General features: G+C 40.4%; 1 protein-coding gene across 1 annotated transcript in view; it reads right to left on the bottom strand.

Annotated features, from left to right (window-relative positions):
- serinc5 (serine incorporator 5) overlaps positions 1 to 18,624 on the bottom strand; it is a 79,299-nt gene that overhangs the window by 19,391 nt on the left and 41,284 nt on the right. The window contains exons 3-6 of the mRNA XM_060835667.1: positions 17,108 to 17,286; positions 16,940 to 17,022; positions 6,770 to 6,863; positions 2,639 to 2,850 (exon numbers count right to left, since the gene is read on the bottom strand). Of these exons, the coding sequence (XP_060691650.1) occupies positions 2,639 to 2,850; positions 6,770 to 6,863; positions 16,940 to 17,022; positions 17,108 to 17,286 (568 nt within the window). The remainder of the gene's footprint in view (positions 1 to 2,638; positions 2,851 to 6,769; positions 6,864 to 16,939; positions 17,023 to 17,107; positions 17,287 to 18,624) is intronic.

Below are 18,624 nucleotides of genomic sequence, written 5' to 3'. Positions count from 1 at the left end.
GAAATTAAACTATAAACAAGAATAAACAATGGTGAGCTGCATTGATAGAAGGCGTATATCCAAGGTGACTAGATTAAGATAAAGAGTGTTATGAAATGTATGCAATGGGCCCTGTCGAACAAGTAGACAAGGTACAGCCTTGAATCAGGCTGGTCCAAACGCTGTATCCATCAAGGAATGGAAGGGAAGGGTCTGACCATCCACTGATCACATGATATTGAGACACCAAGGTAATTGGATGAGCAGTTAGAGGAGAGCCAGCTGACATGGGTTGAGTATTTAAACTGCATGTTTTCCCTTGTTCAGTGGTGAAGTCCCTGTATAGCCCAGAGAACATGTCCCCAGTGGTGTAAAACAATAAACCTTTTGATGTTTGAAGTGGGTTTAGATGTCAAATGATTCATTTAGTCATTCCACTGCATCAAGTTTGTAATACAAACAAGCAAAATATATCCATATGCACTCTTAAAATTTGGGTCGCATGACAGAGTTGACCATTAAATCATTGCTTCCAAATAAGTTTCACTCAGACTCGTACTAAAGATGTATACAAATCAAAGCATCAGACACTGACAATTTGTTTGAGACTGACATGTGGGATGTCACACACAAGATGCCAAATCACTGTAATGTCTGCACGAATGCCAAAACCCACTTTGCCACATAAAAGGGATGTCTGTTTTACAACAGAAATGCAATAGATTAACTTGTGGAATGAGTAGCAGAACACGAAGTGTTGTGCGTCAAGGACAGCAGGGAATTGTGCTAGTACAAAGCATGATCTTAATAGAAACATTTCTAACCTTGATAACAACTTATGTAGGTAAGAGTGCATACTTATCCTCACTACCCCACCTTGCTGAACATACTCTACTGTGTGGCTTTATCTGATGATTTCCATTTCAGACATAGGTTTTAAAAACTTGCCCACAATCTAATTCAATTTCCAATCAGATTGGATTTCTTTCCTTCTGAACAGCACATATGATTTTCATGTTTTGTTCTTCTACTGGAGAGTTATGTCCAGTAACATGTCTCAGAACAATGACGAGTTATTTCTGCATGGGAGGAGGTAGCACAAACTAACAATTTGTGATCACTTCTGTCACAGTGGGAACACATAACCAAGTACAATGAATATATGGTTTCATTTTTAAAAAGTAAACACTTGGGCCATATCACTCTGTTGGGGCGTGGAAATTGACAATGTTGCAGATTAATTATGGAATGGGAAAGTAATGAAATTTTGGTTACATGACAAAATAGGTTCCGAATAATGAGGTCAACTACACAAAGACAGGCATGAGATCCTGTCCTGCCCCCTCCAAAACACAATCCAGTAGGAATGGCAATAAGAGATATCATACAGACTAAACTGGCAACTAAAGAAAGAAAAGAAATTGACACCATTAACATATCAGCCACTTAGCATGCGTAACAATGCAAAGGACTGGATTTCCCAAACTGATTATTTCCAAAAAAAAAAGAGGCCGGGTGGCAAAGAAAGAGAGGCTTGCATTTCTGAGCAGAGGTTCTGTTCAAAACCCCTTCAGAAATGCAAAGCCATCCTTACATTCTGTCAATTCTTTCATGACACAATGCACCCTTTTCACAGCAGTCAGGTTCCAGATAGAAAGACCCTCAAAGTCTCTTTGACAGCTGCTGTAATTTGGTAAGTACATAACCCAAGTGTAATGTTAGGATGCTGGGAGGTTAGGTGATAGAATGCCAGATAGGTAGGATACCAGCTGAGTAGAAGTAGGGTATCTGCAGTAGATACCAGCTGAGTAGAGGTAGGGTACCTGCATAAGGACACCAGATGAGTAGGGTGTAGAATGCCAGCTGGGTAGTGTGCCAGGTGAGTAGGATGCCAAGTGGGAGTTGTGCAAGGTGGTTAAAAAGGCAATGTAAGTGATGCAGTGTTTCGGGTGGGTTGGAGTGAGCACAAGTTGGGTCCAGTATGAAGGACTGGAGATTGGAGAAGTCTAGCAAGGGAGGAGTGAGGTGGGGGATTGGGTTGAGTCTGGAAGCGGGTGGAGATGGAGCGGCTGATCAGTACAAATGTGGAACAGTTGTGGGAAAGGAGGGAATGTGTCAGGGAGCAGGAGATGAGCGTCAGTTCAGCTCTGGGGACGACAGTTGGGTTCCAATGTGGGGGGGGGGGGGGTTATTGGGTCATGGGGAGGTATATACGGGTGGGGTAGGAGGCGGGGGTGGGGTATTAGAGAAAGGGATTAGTTCATAAAATAGTTATTCAGGATTTAATCATCTAATTTACCATGAGTAACTATTTTACTTCATTTCAACAGAACCTTTCAATTCCCCGGTTTAAAAGAGACTTTTGAGGGGTATGAGATATCGAGAAATTGCCCAGAACAAAGTTCAATTTGCCAAGTAATTCCCACACACGACTCCCATCTACATTGGAATGACGAAAATCTGACTGTCAGAAAATCCAGGCTACTAAGTTTTAGAAAAAAAATACTTTGCAATTGTCACATTTCAAACAAACAATTGAGTTTCACATCACATCTCAGTAACTTTTCTCATGCAGATCTTACAAGACCACAGGGTTGAATGTAAAAACACTAGCGAAGTGCTAGTTCATTGGAGTCAGGACTCAAAATTACAAACTCACATTTTTGAACACAGGGTGTAATTGCTACCATGGAGACGATGAAGCAGAGGCTAGTGTTGACGCCCAATAAAATCTTGTTTAGCATGCAGCCTTCAGGATCGGTGTAAAATATCACCATCAGAACAACAGCGCAGACAGCAACAGAGTAAAGAATGAGGGTAACCAGGGCCAAGGCAGCATACCAACACTTATTGTTTGCTGTTCCAGCCCACCTATCAAGACAACACAAGAAACAGGAAATAATTGTCATTTGTTAGCACACAGGAAACAAAAACCCACACATTATATAGACAGGAGATACAGTGCCTGAAGTCTTAGAAGTTTATTAAAATGCTGATGAGAATGTGCACCTTTCACATCAACTAATACAAAGTAACCCTTTATATCAGGAAATAAAAGCTCTCTACTTTTACTCAAAAAGAAATTGTATCGCTTGAGAGCTTTCCATGGTCTCCCTTCATCTTGGGTTAAATAAGCCAGCCAGCGTCCATTATATACTGAACGACATTGCCAGAAGTTATCATTTACTAGGGACAGTCCACAAACTATTTTTGATGTCACTTCAGGGTTCCCCTTCATTATGCAGAAAAAGAAAATGTAACCTCCCCTTTCAGTCACCATCCTGTCTGACACTGAAAGCTAGCTCATGTGGAACTACTGATGAAGCCACATGCCAAAGTTACAGGGTAGATGGGACATTCCAATGTATTAATTATACTAACATTTGGGAAAAAGTTGACACCTAGTTCCAATTTGACTGTATATCCTTTTTGCAGGAGAGAACAAACATACATTAAATATGCAAAGTTGTCTTTGACTGCACTGGGAGCAACACTTTTAAAATAGTTTTAAAAGCTGAAATAGCTCATTCATTCATTTCTGGTCATTAAGGAGCAATTTTCTTAAGGGGTATGAGGAAAAGGAGAATCCTTCTGAACTAGCCTTCCTGCTAACTGGGCAAGTGATCAATATTTTTGCTTAAGATCAGGTGGCTGGTCATTGTAAGTTTATCCCCATCCTTTAATAACTTTCCCCTTCCTAGTGAGATGTTTGGGGTGTACTTAAATAAATGAAAGGTACTTTAGTGCACAATACACCTAGACACAAAAGAATAATAAAGTTAATCTAACTTCAATGCAGCCAGCTACATGCCCTTCTTATCCACACAAAATATCCACAATAAGCAGACAATATAATCTCCAATGTAGCCAATCATTCAAAGATCATCAATTATTTCAAATTTGTTGAGTTGATAAACAGCAATGTGTATCATGACTAAAATGATGCTGAATTTTCACTGTCGTATTGAGAATATTAAGAATGTGCACACACTATCGTATGACAAGCAGAACCAACATTCCAATTCAAAGAGTTTCAGGCCAGTAGATGCAAGGCCCAACTCTCTCAACTTTGGAGGGTTGCTTTTCAGACTGGAGGCCTGTGACTAGCGGAGTGCCACAAGGATCGATGCTGCGTCCACTGCTTTTCATCAGCAGGACCTGATCAGGTGTACCTTAGAACTCTATGGGAAGCTAGAGAAATGATTGCTGGCCTTCATGCTGAGACATTTATATCATCGATAGTCACGTGAGGTGCCAGAAGACTAGAGTTTGGCTAACGTGGTGCCACTGTTTAAGAAGGGGGGTAAGGACAAGCCAGGGAACTACAGACCAGTGAGCCTGACGTCGGTGGTGGGCAGGTTGTTGGAGGGAATCCTGAGGGACAGGATGTACATGTATTTGGAAAGGCAAGGACTGATTAGGGATAGTCAACATGTCTTTGTGCTTGGGAAAACATGTCTCACAAACTTGATTGAGCTTTTTGAAGAAGTAACAAAGACGATTGACGAGGGCAGAGCGGTAGATGTGATTCATATGGACTTCAGTAAGGCGTTCGACTAGGTTCCCCATGGGAGACTGCTTAGCAAGGTTAGGTCTCACGGAATAAAAGGGAGAACTAGCCATTTGGATACAGAACTGGCTCAAAGGTAGAAGACAGAAGGTGATGGTGGTGGTGGAGGGTGGTTTTTCAGACTGGAGGCCTGTGACCAATGGAGTGCCACAAGAATCGGTGCTGGGTCCTCTACTTTTTGTCACTTACATAAATAATTTGGATGTGAGCATAAGGGGTACAGTTAGTAAGTTTACAAATGACACCAAAATTGGAGATGTAGTGGACAGCGAAGAAGGTTACCTCAGACTACAACAGGATCTTGACCAGATGGGCCAATGGGCTGGGAAGTGGCAGATGGAGTTTAGCTCAGATAAATGTGAGGTGCTGCATTTTGGGAAAGCAAATCTTAGCGGGACTTATACACTTAATAGTAAGGTCCTAGGGAGTGTTGCTGAACAAAGAGACCTTGGAGTGCAGGTTCATATCCCCTTGAAAGAGGAGTCGCAGGTAGATAGGATAGTGAAGAAGACTTCCTTTTATTGGTCAGCGTATTGAGTACAGGAGTTGGGCTATACAAGACATTGGTTAGGCCACTGTTGGAATATTGCATGCAGTTCTGGTCTCCTTCCTATTGGAAAGATATTGTGAAACCTGAAAGGGTTCAGAAAAGATTTACAAGGATGTTGCCAGAATTGAAGGATTTGAGATATAGGGAGAGGCTGAACAGGCTGGGACTGTTTTCCCTGTAGCATCGGAGGTACAAAATTACGAGGGGCATGGATAGGACAAAGTCTTTTCCCTGGGGTCGGGGAGTCCAGAACTAGAGGGCATAGGTTTAGGGGGAGAGGGGAAAAGAGATAAAAGAGACCTAAGGGGCAACTTTTTCCACACAGAGGGTGGTATGGATATGGAATGAGCTGCCAGAGAAAGTGGTGGAGGCTCGAACAACTGCAACATTTAAGAGGCATTTGGATGGGTATATGAATAAGAAGGGTTTGGAGGGATATGGGCCGGGTGCTGGCAGGTGGGACTAGATTGGGTTGGGATATCTGGTCGGCATGGATGGGTTGGACCGAAGGGTCTGTTTCCATGATGTACATCGCTATGACTCTATTTGGATGTGAATACAGAAGGTATAGTTATTAAGTTTGCAGATGATACCAAAATTGGAGGTGTAGTGGACAGTGAAGCAGCTTACCTCAGGATACAGCAGGATCTTGATCAGAATGCCAATGGACTGAGGAGTGTCAGATGGAACTAAATTTCGATAACGGTGAGGTGCTGCATTTTGGAAAGGCAAATTAAGTGTATAACAGTAAGGTCCTGGGGAATGTTGCTGAACAAAGAGACCTTGAAGTGCAGGTTCATAGTTGCTGGTAGATAGGATAGTGAAGGCGGCATTTGGTATGCTTTCCTTTATTGGTCATAGCATTGAGTATAAGAGTTGGGAGGTCATGTTGCGGCTGTACAGGACATTGGTTTGGCCACTATTGGAATATTGTGTGCAATTCTGCTCTCCCTGATATAGGAAAGATGTTGTGAAACTTGAAAAGATTCAGAAAGATTTAAAGGATGTTGCCAAGATCGAAGAGTTTGAGCTACAGGCTGCAGCTGTTTTCCCTGGTGCATTGGAGGGCAAGGGGTGACCTTTATCGAGGTTTATAAAATCATGTGGAATGTGGATAGAGTAAATAGACCAGGTCTTTGCCTGGGGTTTGGGAGTTCAGAACAAGATGGCATAGTTTTAGAGTGAGAGGGGAAAGACGTAAAAGGGACCGAAGGGGCAACTTTTTCATGCAAAGGGTGATGCATGTATGCCAGAAATGGTGGAGGCTGGTACAATTACAATATTTTAAAAGTATCTGGGTATATGAATAGGAAGCTTTTAGAGGTATACGGGCCAAGTGCTGGCAAATGAGACTAGATTAATTTAGGATATCGGGTTGCCATGGATGTGTTGGACTGAAGAGTCTGTTTTCGTCCTGTACATCTCAATGACTCTTTTACTGGAATAGATCCCAGTTTCATGTCACAAGGTTTGTTTCTTACAGCCATCTGGTCGAAGAAAGTAGGAAGGTTTTCTCACTCTTTCTAAACAATCCCGAATGTATAAAAAACATGCACCTGTAGATTATTATGCTGTACATCCACAAATCTAGTGACAACTTTTTTGGGCTATCTATTCAAACCTCAATGGCTTTCCTAGTCTCAAAAAAAGTTTCAAGAGAAGTAACTCACCAGGTTTTGTTCCACTTATGTGCAAACTCCACCAGCAGTATAAGTTGAATTAGAATGAAAAGGAAGGCTCCAGCAACACCAATGTATAGCCATGCTGTTCTCAATGAAGGGAAACAAATCATTAGTATGACTGGGCAAGATAGACTACTTTATGAAATTTCTGGGTCTGTATGAATTAAAAAGAAACATTACATTGTGCAGGGTACTGAATGACCTCTTTTCATTTGTTAAAACTGGAACATGCCTGAGCAAGTTTTGAATCACCAGTTGTGAGCTGATACTTGCAGAGTAAGGAAAGTAGGTCAATTAACTAATACTACAGCTCCTTAACAAATCAGATTGAAGAATTAAGAAATAAAGCGAGGGCATACGTACAATAACATGCAAATTTGCATGGATAACTTCAATGTTAAATAATGAACAAAAAGAAAACTGAAGAGAAGGAAGTAAGGAGGAACAAAAGAGAAACAAGTTTTCAAATTTAATCTTTTTATAAATCTCCAAACACAATTAATACACAAAGGAATGAATCTCTGCACTGACTACTTAATTTTCATAGTTGGCAGCAATGAACTATTATTCCTTTTAGTTATTTGGTAGCACAGAACTGGATTCTGTTGAAAAAACATACACATTTTGGTGAAAGTTTATGTCTTTCACTCAACAGAGCAATTTGCAAGAATGATCAAAGTAAATGGAAATAATGGTTGATAAGTTGACACTGGTAGAGGGGCTATCATGGAATATGCATCAGTCAACAATGACTGACAGTTAACTGCCAAACTTCAAACATGTTCTAAATTTTAAATTAATCAGACTGACCAAAGCATTGCTCAGAAGAATGAATCAGAGGATGACTGTCACCTATTTTGTTGAGTTGAAACAGGTACCATATACATATCTTCCTTCTGTCTCCAAATATATATGTAGTTTCCAGTATGCAAGTGTGTCATACAATGAGCCCCATACAATCCTAAATTGGTGGCCAGCATACTCACACGGTTATATAAAAGGTACATTACCCAATTGTAGAATTGCAACTAATATTGGATAGTGGGTTTTCAATGAAGGCATTTGAGTAAGGTCAATACCTTACTTGCAGAGAATGTCAAAGACACCTGCTGTTTGCTGAAATCAACCAGTCTCTTGGACATACAGGTAGTTCTCCTATAATGCTGTAGATGCATTTCAGCGAACCCTCACTTAATAGGAAATCACTTCATAGAAATAATGGGGCCTATGGGCCTTGACCTCCTTCCACCTATCACATCTCCATCGCCCCTCCCCCAAGTCCCTCCTCCCTACCTTTTATCTTAGCCTGCCTGGCACCCTCTCCTCATTCCTGATGAAGGGCTTATGCCCGAAATGTCGAATTTCCTATTCCTTGGATGCTGCCTAACCTGCTGTGCTTTAACCAGCAACACATTTTCAACTGTGATCTCCAGCATCTGCAGACCTCATTTTTTACTATGGGAAAAGGGGGTTAAGGGCAGACCAGCAAAAAATATCACTCATGGTCATTCAAAAATCACCCAAAAGTTTAACACAAAGTATAGCACAGCCTGAATTAAGGTTTAAATCATATTTATTAACAAAACAAAAGTAAATTTAATACAGTACGTTTAAAAAATGGAACAAAGCTGCTCTCTGCGCAGTACGCTCACAGAAAACTGCTCTGTTGGCAGCTGACATCAGCGCATGCGCAGAACAAACCGTGCAAACCCAATCCCGTTGGAATCACACTATTACCAACAGAGGTAAGCATTCTTGAAAATATCATTCCCTAATTCTTTAGCGACGTTATAGCCAAACCGTGTTGCCAAAACACATGAACTACCAGAACTACCTGTACGGCTTATATACCAGAATCATATTGGCACTGAAATCCTTACTAATTTGTTTTGTATTTGTGTAATAAACAGAATGTCCTTTGGCTTAATAACAACATCCTACCAGAGGCAAACACCAGGCCTGTTGCTACTACATTGTGGCAGCATGAAACTCCTGTTATTACTTGCTCAAATAATTCCAATTAATTTTTCAGGCATGATTATCTCTTTGTGAAGCCATGACTGTGCCTGATTATATTGTGTATTCATTTCTAAATGCTCTACTGTTACATCCTTTATAATAAACTAACACTTTCCCAAATATGTACAGACTTTAAGCTAACTTGTCTATAGTTACCTCCTTTTATTGTCTCTTTCTTGTTTAAATTGAGATACTTGGCAATTCTAAAGGTGGACTGAGCTGTCTTAAGGACCAAAAATGATGGCCCTAGGCACATTCAAGAGCCAATTGCTGCTAAATCCAAGAAACCAAGATTTTGGAACAATAAATATGATTTGCTAACTTGTTATTAATTTTTATTTTCATCTCTATTGTTACACGGTGAAACAAACTTTACAAAACTTCCCAGATTAGTAGAAGCTTAGTCATCCCAATCGACCATCACATTTTCCAGTTGAATTCAGCACAAAGAAAACAAAGTAAAACCAAACTTGGGTGAATTCCAAAATTCAAGAGTTCACAATTTGTTACTGCCTTCTCCGTCTTAATATATTCAAAATGTATTCCTTGCCCTTGGCTGCGAAGTTGTTACAATTTATTGATGTACATCAAAAAAAATACTTTTAGACCTTTTAGACAGAAACAATTGCCATTGCTATTTTCTATTGCAGATGCTGGAATCCAAAGTAGACAAGCAGGAGGCTGGAAGAACACAGCAGGACAGGCAGCTTCAGGAAGTGGAGAAATCAATGTTTCAGGTGCAACCCTTCTTCACAGGACTCAAGGACCCAAAATGTTGATTTCTCCACCTCCTGATTAAGCCTGGCTTGCTGTGTTCTTCCAGCCTCCTGCCTGTCTATTTTCTATTGTTGTAAGTCAGTCACATCAGCCTTGGCTTAAATCTGGGCAGTTTTGAATTGTTGACAGTCCATTTTCTAAGGCAGCCTTAAGTGATTTCACAAAATTATAGAATCACAGAGTCACCACAGCGAAAAAGCTGGCCACTTAACCCATCAGACCTCCACTGGCTCTCTCAACTTCAGAATCCATTTCCTGACTTGATCACACACCCTGCCCACTATTTAAATAAAAAACAATCATCCAACAATTCTCTCTAACTCCTCAATTGAACCTTCCCCCAGCACATTTCCAGACGGTGCATTCCAGACCCAACCACTTGGTGTGTGTAAATAATTTTGTTACCTCACATTTGCTTCTTTGCAACACACTTTATAACTGTGTCCTCTGGCTCCAAATCAGTTTATGGGAAGACTTCTCCCTATCTACTTCATGATTTTCGAAAATTTCTAATAAATCTCTTCTTAGCCTTTTCCCCTCCAATGATAATGGCCCCACTTTCTCCAATCTGTCCTTGTTTCTGAAGTGTCTAATCCCTGGAACCATTATTATAAACCTTGTCCGCACTTTGTTCAATTCATTCTCATCTTTCCCATAGTGTAGCGCCCAAAACTCTGGGAGATATTCCAGCAAAGATCTAATCTGTGTCACTTAAGTTCCTCATAGCCTACCTGCCTTTGTACACCATGCCCCTAATAATGAAGGCTAGAATCCTGCATGCTTCATTCACAGATACCTCTACCATCAAGTACACATACACACACAGATCGCTCTGCTCGTGCACACCATTCAGAGTGTTACTTTTTATACTTTTCAAAGAGCAACACTTCTTCCTCAATGGGAGTCAGGCAGTTCAATCAGCAATTGACCCCATTATTATTTTTAAGATAGTTCACAAATTGAATCACTATAATAATGGCCATAAATTTACATTAATTAAATCAGCTGTGAAGGGCTTTGGGATGCTCTGAGGTGGTGAAAAACTCCACATCCACGCAAATTCTTGATGATGGTTAGGGTGGTTAAGAAGGTATATGGAATATTAACTGCAACATAGAATACAAGAGTAGAGATTAGCCCACAGCTGGAATACTGTGTGCAGTTCTGGTCACCACGCAATAGGAAAGATGTGAATGCACTAGAGAGTGCAGAGGAGATTTACCAGCATGTTGCCTGGGCTGGAGAGTCTGTAGCATGAGGAAAGTTGAATAGACTGGAGTTGTTTTCTTAGAGCAATGAAGCTGAGAGGGGACCTGATAGAGGTCTAGAAGACTATGAGGGACAAACATAGGGTGGATAGGAAGACATTTTCCCATTAGAAGGGTCAATAATTAGAACAAGATATAGAAGGCAAGAGGAGAGTTGAGGAAAAAGTATTTCACAGAGAGGATGGTGGGAGTCTGGAATGCACTGCCTAACAGGGTGCTGCAGTCAGAAATTCTTGAAGTATTTAAGTAGCATTTAGATATTAATTTGCATTGCCATAGCCTCCAGGGTCGTGAGCCAAAATGGGATTAATGTAGTCAGAATTTTGTTGTTTGGTGTGGACTTGATGGGTTGAATGGCCTCTGTCCTGTAAATGCCTCTGAACCTATTATTCTGTGCACACTTGTTCATCTGTGAAAGAAATGCACTTGTGCTGAATGACACTGTTGAGCAATTTGGATTGGGAATGCACAGTAGGCCAGAACTGGAGGAGGAGTGCAGGTTGAGGTTTTCGGGCTCGGTCTGGTTACAGAAATGGAACAGGAGTCGAGTCTTATGGCAGCACGCAGAACCTCAGGGTATCCGAAAACACCTCACAGTCAAGAAAGCACTTCTGTACTGTGTATAAGTACCACAAACAGTAATGTCATGATTATATCATTTTAGTCTTACTGATAGGAGAATAAATAATTTATTTTAAAAGTAATCAAGATACACTGGCTAACTTCCAGGTTCTCTATAAAAACAGTACCACAGAACTTCTTTTGTACTAAACTGAAAGAACAGTCTGGGCCTTGGATTAACTTCTCAATAAAAAAGCTACATCTCTGATGGTGCACTGCTCATTCAATACTGCATTAGAGTGATAGTCCTGAACCTTATCATCAAGTCTCTGGTTTGGGATTTGAACCCACAATCTCTGACTTAGAGGTACGTTTACTACGAATTGAGATATGACTGCCACGGAGAGATCTGAAAACAAGGATGGAATTTTAAAATCAAGATAATGTCACTCCGAGAGCTATGTAATTCAGGATTGTCATAAAGAGACTGAACATTGATGACACTATTTTGCTGAAATCTAGAAATTCCTGTGGGGGGGGTGGGTGGGGAGGAGTCCAGAACAGAGGGCAATGGTTTAGGGTGAGAGGGAAAAGATTTGAAAGGGACCTAAGGGGTAACGTTTTCACACAGAGGGTGGTGTGTTTATGAAATGAGCTGCCAGAGGAAGTGGTGGAGGCTGGTACAATTTTAAAATTTAAAAGGCATTTGGATGCGTACAAGAATAGGAAGGGTTTAAGAGAGCTATGTACCAAGTACTGGCAAATGGGACTAGATTAATTTAGAATAACTGGTCAGCATGGACAAATGGACCAAAGGGTCTGTTTCCATGCTGTACATCTCTAGGACTCTATAAAATATAATGCTGGAGTTAAGAAAAAGGAAACAGATATCTAAGACAAATTCTGGAAATGTCAGTATGCCCAGACCAATAAAACAAACCACCTTTGAAAGAAAATCACTCACATACTGGGCTGCATGGGCTCACTTTTCACCAGCTGCGGAACATGTTTGAAGGGCCGAATGGCCTAATTAATTAACTTATTATGTTGCTCCACTGCCAACTTGGTCAATACAAAAATAACACTCCCTTAGTTTGCCCCAATGAAATAATCCTCCTTAGATAATGTAAAGCAATGTATTGTATCACAGTTTTCAACAATTGATATGCATAAATATAAATCTTCCCCAGAGATACAGTAAGAAGATAAAGTTTTGATATTCACTTCTACCTTCAATCTGACCAGTCGATCATTATTTATACATTTCCCATTATCATCCCATAACTGATTTATAAATCTATTTTTTGGAATAATTTTGAAACTGCTAAGTAAACTCCACAAGATAAAATTCACAGCAGACAGATTTGATAAAAAAAAGTTACAAGCGCTTAAGCTGAAAAAAATTTACCATCTACAGATAAGAACAACATTCTCATTGTTCTACTTGTTATACTTAAACTGTCACATGGAACCATAAATACAAAGCACATACTGTCCTTTAGAATCAATGAACTGAAGTCACCAGCACAGCTGAAATACAGTGCATAGCACTTCGACTCTTGCAAATGGTGGATGCTGCCCGAGCAACTAGCTCTTGCTCCTTTATTGCTTCAAGTGCTTTCCATTCATTCAGAAACCTTATCCTGATTAATATTCCAGAAGTCTCTCATCAATGCTAGTGAGCCGTCTATCTACTGCAATTGGATTGGATTGAACTAGTGAAACAAAACAACCTCAGTAAGTGCAAACTTGCTCTGTCCTAAAACCTTACTGCTGTAAGAGAAAACCTTTGTAATGGGGCTGCATTAAAAATCAGTCTCTCAACTCAAATAACAATATTCTACTCTTTTTCTTAAAGAGAACTGCCTCTAGCAAAGCCATTAGTACAGTACTCCCTGTACTTCATTTTCAGATTCTGTATTGTTTTCCAACAATTTCCATCTCAGCTTCCAAAATACCAGAAAGATGATTTTCAACTGAGCTAAGAAGTGGAATGGTAGCCTGACTGAATCATTAACTCTTCACTACCAGAAACTGAATTCCCAACAAAGTCCAATATGGATCAGGTTAATGGTTCAACAATTAAATTAATCAGCATTTCTTTTTTAAGGAAAGACATTCAGGAAGAATTAGAGGAGAGGTGAGAATGATTGTCCTTGAAATCAAAGTTGTATTTGACTGAGTGTTAAACCAGGGAAATCTAGAAAGATTGTAATCATTGGGAATCAGGGGGTAAGTCTTGCTGCCGGTTGAAGTCAAACATGGCACAAAACAAAATAGCTGTTGTTATTGGCGATCTTAGCCCAAGGACATCACTGTGGGAGTTCCTCATTGATGTGCCATAGGCCCAAACCTCCTCAGCAGCTCTATCAATGACTTTATGATAGAAGAAAGGCCAAAGGTGAGAATGTTCACTCATGATTGCACAATTTTCTGCATAAATCACAACTTGTGAAACCTTGAAGCGGTTTGTGTCTGTGCACATGATGACCAGGACAACATTCAGACTTGCCTGAATAGATAGCAAGTAACACATATGTCATGAGTGCCAGAGAATGGTCACATCCAACAATCCCTTTGACAAATGGCAATACTATCACTACATCTCTCACTATCAACATCCATTGAACATTACAGCGCAATACAGGCCCTTCAGTCCTCAATGGTTCCACAGACAACACATCAATCTGAAGCCCATCTAACCTACACTACCCCACTCTCATTCATATGCCTATCCATTGACCATTTAAATGCCCTTAAAGTTGGCGAGTCTACTACTGTTGCAAGCAGTGCGTTTCATGCCCCTACTATGCCCTGAGTAAAGAAACTACCTATATCTATCACCCCTCAATTTAAAGCTATGTCCCCTCGTGCTAGCTATCACCATCCAGGGAAAAAGGCTCTCACTGTCTAACATATCTAGCCCTCTGATTATCTCAATAAGTCTCAATTAGCCTCCAAACCTCCTTCTCTCTAATGAATACAGCCTCAAGTCCCTCAGCCCTTCCTTGTAAGGCCTTCCCTCCATACCAGGCAACGGCCTAATAAATCTCCTCTGAACCCTTTCCAAAGCTTCCAATAATGCGGTGACCAGAACTGTACACAATACTCCAAGTGCGGCCGCGCCAGAGTTTTGTACAGCTGCAGTATGATCTCATGGTTCCGAAATTCAATCCCTCTATCAATAAAAGCTAACACACCGTATGCCTTCTTAACAACCCTATCAACCTGGGTGGCAACTTTCAAGGATCTATGTACATGGACACCAAGATCTCTCTGCTCATCTACACTATCAAGAATATTACCATTAGCCCAGTACTCTGCATTCCTGTTATTCCTTCCAAAGTGAATGACCTCATACTTTTCCATGTTAAACTCAATTTGCTACTTCTCAGCCCAGCTCTACAGCTGATCTATGTTTCTCTGTGACCTGCAACATCCTTCATCACTATCCACAACTCTTATCGACCTTAGTGTCATCGGCAAATTTACTAACCCAACCTTCTATGCCCTCATTCAGGTCATTTGTATAAATGACAAACAACCGTGGACCCAAAACAGATCCTTGCGGTACCCCACCAGCAACTGAACTCCAGGATATATATTTGCCATCAATCACCTACCCGCTGTCTTCTTTCAATTAGCGAATTTCTAATCCAAGCCACTAAATCATCCTCAATCTCAAGCCTCCGTATTTTGTGCAATAGCCCACCATGGGAACCTTACTGAAATCCATATACACCATATCAAATGCTTTACCATCATCCACCTGTTTAGTCACCTTCTCCATGAACTCAATAAAGGTTTGTGAGGCAGGACCTACCCTTCGTAAAACCATGTCGACTGTCCCTAATCAATTTATTCCTCTCTAGATGATTATAAATCCTATTTCTCATAACTTTCACACTTTACCCACAACCAGGGTTGTGTCTACTCTCCTTTTTTGAAGAAGGAACTACATTTGCTATCCTCCAATCTTCTGGCACTATTCCTTTAGACAATGATGACATAAAGATCATAGCTAAAGACTCAGCAATCTCCTCCCTGGCTTCCCAGAGAATCCTTGAATAAATTCCATTTGGCCAGGAGACTTATTTATTTTTACACTTTCCAGAATTGCTAACACCTCCTCCTTATGTACCTCAATCCCATCTAGTCTAGTAGCCTGTATCTCAGGTATTCTGCTTGATCACATTACTTTTTGTCAGTATTCGTTACAAAAAGACATTCATTTAGCACTTCCCCTACGTCTTCTGACTCCACACACAACTTCCCTTTGCTGTTCTTGATTGGCCCTAATCATTCGTTTATTCCAGATAAAACAATAGAAAGCCTTAGGGTTTTCCTTGACCCAATCCGCCAATGATCTCTCATGTCCCCTCTTGGCTCTCTTCTTAGCTCTCCTTTTAGGTCTTTTCTGGCAAACTTGTAACTCTCTCATGTCCTAACTGAGCCATCACATCTCCTCCTAACATAAGCCTCCTTCTTCCTCTTGACGAGAGATTCAATTTCCTTAGTAAACCACGGCTCCCACGTTAGACAACTTCTTCCCTGTCTGACTAGAACATACTTATCAAGGACCTGCAGTTGTGCCCATCCCCTGCAGTTTCCTTCTGGGGTTACTTTGCCCAGAAACTAAACTAGACATCTAAATACTGTGGCTGAAGAGCAGAATAGAGGCTAGGAACTCAGAAGCAAATAATGCACCTCCTGAATCTGGAATCCCTATTTAACATTGCATGGTATGGGCTGGGAGTGTGAGAGAATACTTCCCGCTTCCTTGGTCAGTACAGCTCCAATACAAGATGCTCATTGTGCCTTTGTACAAAGGCAGCCCAATTTCATCTGTACCCTAAGCCATTAACTCCCTCCATTACAACAAACATTGGCAGCACCTGCAGTCTGAAATGGACCAACTTGTTGAACCTCCTTCAACAGCACCTTCTAAACCCACCACCTCTACCCACTAGAAGCATGGAGTGTTAAACCAAGGAGCTCTCCTCCACACACCATCCTGACCTGGCACAATTTTGCTATTCCTTCACTATCAGAGTCATAGAGATGTCTGTCGCTGGTGCAAATCCTGAAATTCTCTTCAAAACAGCACTGTTGAGCTATCTACATGGACAATTGCAGTTCAAGAAAATGCCTCACCACTACCTTAACTCATTGAGGGATAAGCAGTAAATGCTGGCTTAACATATATGCCTACATCCCATGAACATTTTAAAAGTTATTCACTGCTGGCTAAAGAGATAATTCTTTTTTAAAAGGTTTGAAAAAAATAAAACAAAAAAAAAGCAAAGGAGAGAGAACCAGTAAAGTTATCATTTAAGCCTTAAGATTTTTGTTTTTCAATTAAAAAATGCTGTATCAGTTTTACATCTGACGTTTCAAAATAATCTGCAACTATCAGACTATAGTCTGTTTTAAAAGTGTCGCTAAGAAATCTTTAAGAATAATGTACCCGCTACTGAATCTGAATGCTCCAAAAGGATTCTACTTAAAAGCAGTAAGTAGTTCTAATCTTTACCTTTGTGAAATGTGTCCTGGTCAGGTATAAAAAAAGCTCCAGCACACATTCCAGCCAGCACCACGAGTTTCACAAACCAGAACCTAGGCACAAAATGTAGCCATTAACATCTCAATACAGAGAAAAAAAATCTTCTTCTCAAATGGACAGGTTATAAACGACACCTACCCATTGTGGAGGTAAGCTCGGAAATCTTTACTGGTCTTCACATTGATCATTATCAGGAAGAAAATGAAGAAGAATATGGCCATTCCAAAGCAGACCTTATAAACAGCAGAATAGCCCACTAGCCTTTCACAATCACTGCCCGCTTTAATAGTTCTGCAAAACTCTTCATAGAAGGTAACCTAGAAAAAGAGGTAGAGTAAACAATTCCATTGTTTTCTTAAATCATTGATCAAATAACTCTGACAGAGACCTTATTTGCTGTCTTTAGGCAGCTTTAATTGAATATGAGCACTTGGATGCTTGTCCTCAAGTGTCCTTGTGAAAGTGGTTGGTGAGTCACAATCTGAAATCATTACAGTCCACAGAAATATATAAACATAGGACTCAGGAGCAGGAGTAGACCATTCAGCTATTCTGAGCTTGCTCCACCTATTCAGCCAAATGCTGGCTAATTTGACTGTGGTCTCAGCATACATAAGTATACCCACAGTAAGTGTTGAGGAGGACATTCCAGGATGTTGACCCAGTGACAGTGAAGGAATTGGCAATATAATTCCAAATCAGGATAGTGTGTGTTAAAGATGAAGATCCAGCAGTGGTGCAACCATGCAATCTCTGCCCAAGTCTTTTTAAGTGGCAGAGACAGAGCCAGGTTCTGAAATCACAGGCCCTGCTCCTGATCTTGGTCCTGGATCCCAGCACTCATAGCCCCAAGTTTGGAAGGTGATGTCAAAGGAGCCTTGTTGAGTTGCTGCACTACACCTTGTAGATGGCACACAGTGCTGCTAATGTGTGTTGATGGTGGTCAGAGTGCAGATGGGGTGCCAATTAAATGGACTAGTTCATCTCTGAAGAGCTAACCAGCTCTCCTTATAACTCAAACCAACGAGTCCTCATAATATCCTTGTAAATCATTTTTACACCCTTGCCAATTCTAATAATAGCTTTCTTACCGCAGGATGGCCAAAACTGTAGGCAGTTGTTTGATTCTCAGAGAAAGAATTATAGAACAGAACACACTCCAATTTTATCAATACTTTATACTTCCCCTTTCTAGTTAGTAGATAAACCAATTCATAATTTTGTAAATTAAACACAGCTCAGCGAGGTTTTAAACCCCTCTGAATATAACTCCAAGGACTGTTCACCACCTATGGAAGTGCAATGGTTACATTGTAGGACTAGCAATCGAGTATCCTGAATTAAAAATCTGGACAACAAATTCAAATTCAAACATGGCAGTTTGTGAATATAAATTTAGTTTTAAACAAAATCAGTAAAGCAGCTTTGAAAATGACCTAGGTAAGGCCAGACTGTCCTCTAGAAAGTAATAAATTCCAAAACATCAATGAACTACTTCAATTATGATGTCACCAATGTGGATTTTATTCTCACTTAAATTATACTACTTCCATGTTTTTGATGAGTTGGTAAGTGTACCATTTTACACATATAAAAATATAAAACCCAAAAATGCTAACCACTGCTAAATCTACTAATTCATTAGTCAGGATTTA

This window comes from Hemiscyllium ocellatum, chromosome 2 (assembly GCF_020745735.1).
Source record: "Hemiscyllium ocellatum isolate sHemOce1 chromosome 2, sHemOce1.pat.X.cur, whole genome shotgun sequence".
NCBI classification, from domain to species: domain Eukaryota; kingdom Metazoa; phylum Chordata; class Chondrichthyes; order Orectolobiformes; family Hemiscylliidae; genus Hemiscyllium; species Hemiscyllium ocellatum.
This window is presented reverse-complemented; position numbering and strand designations above follow the sequence as displayed.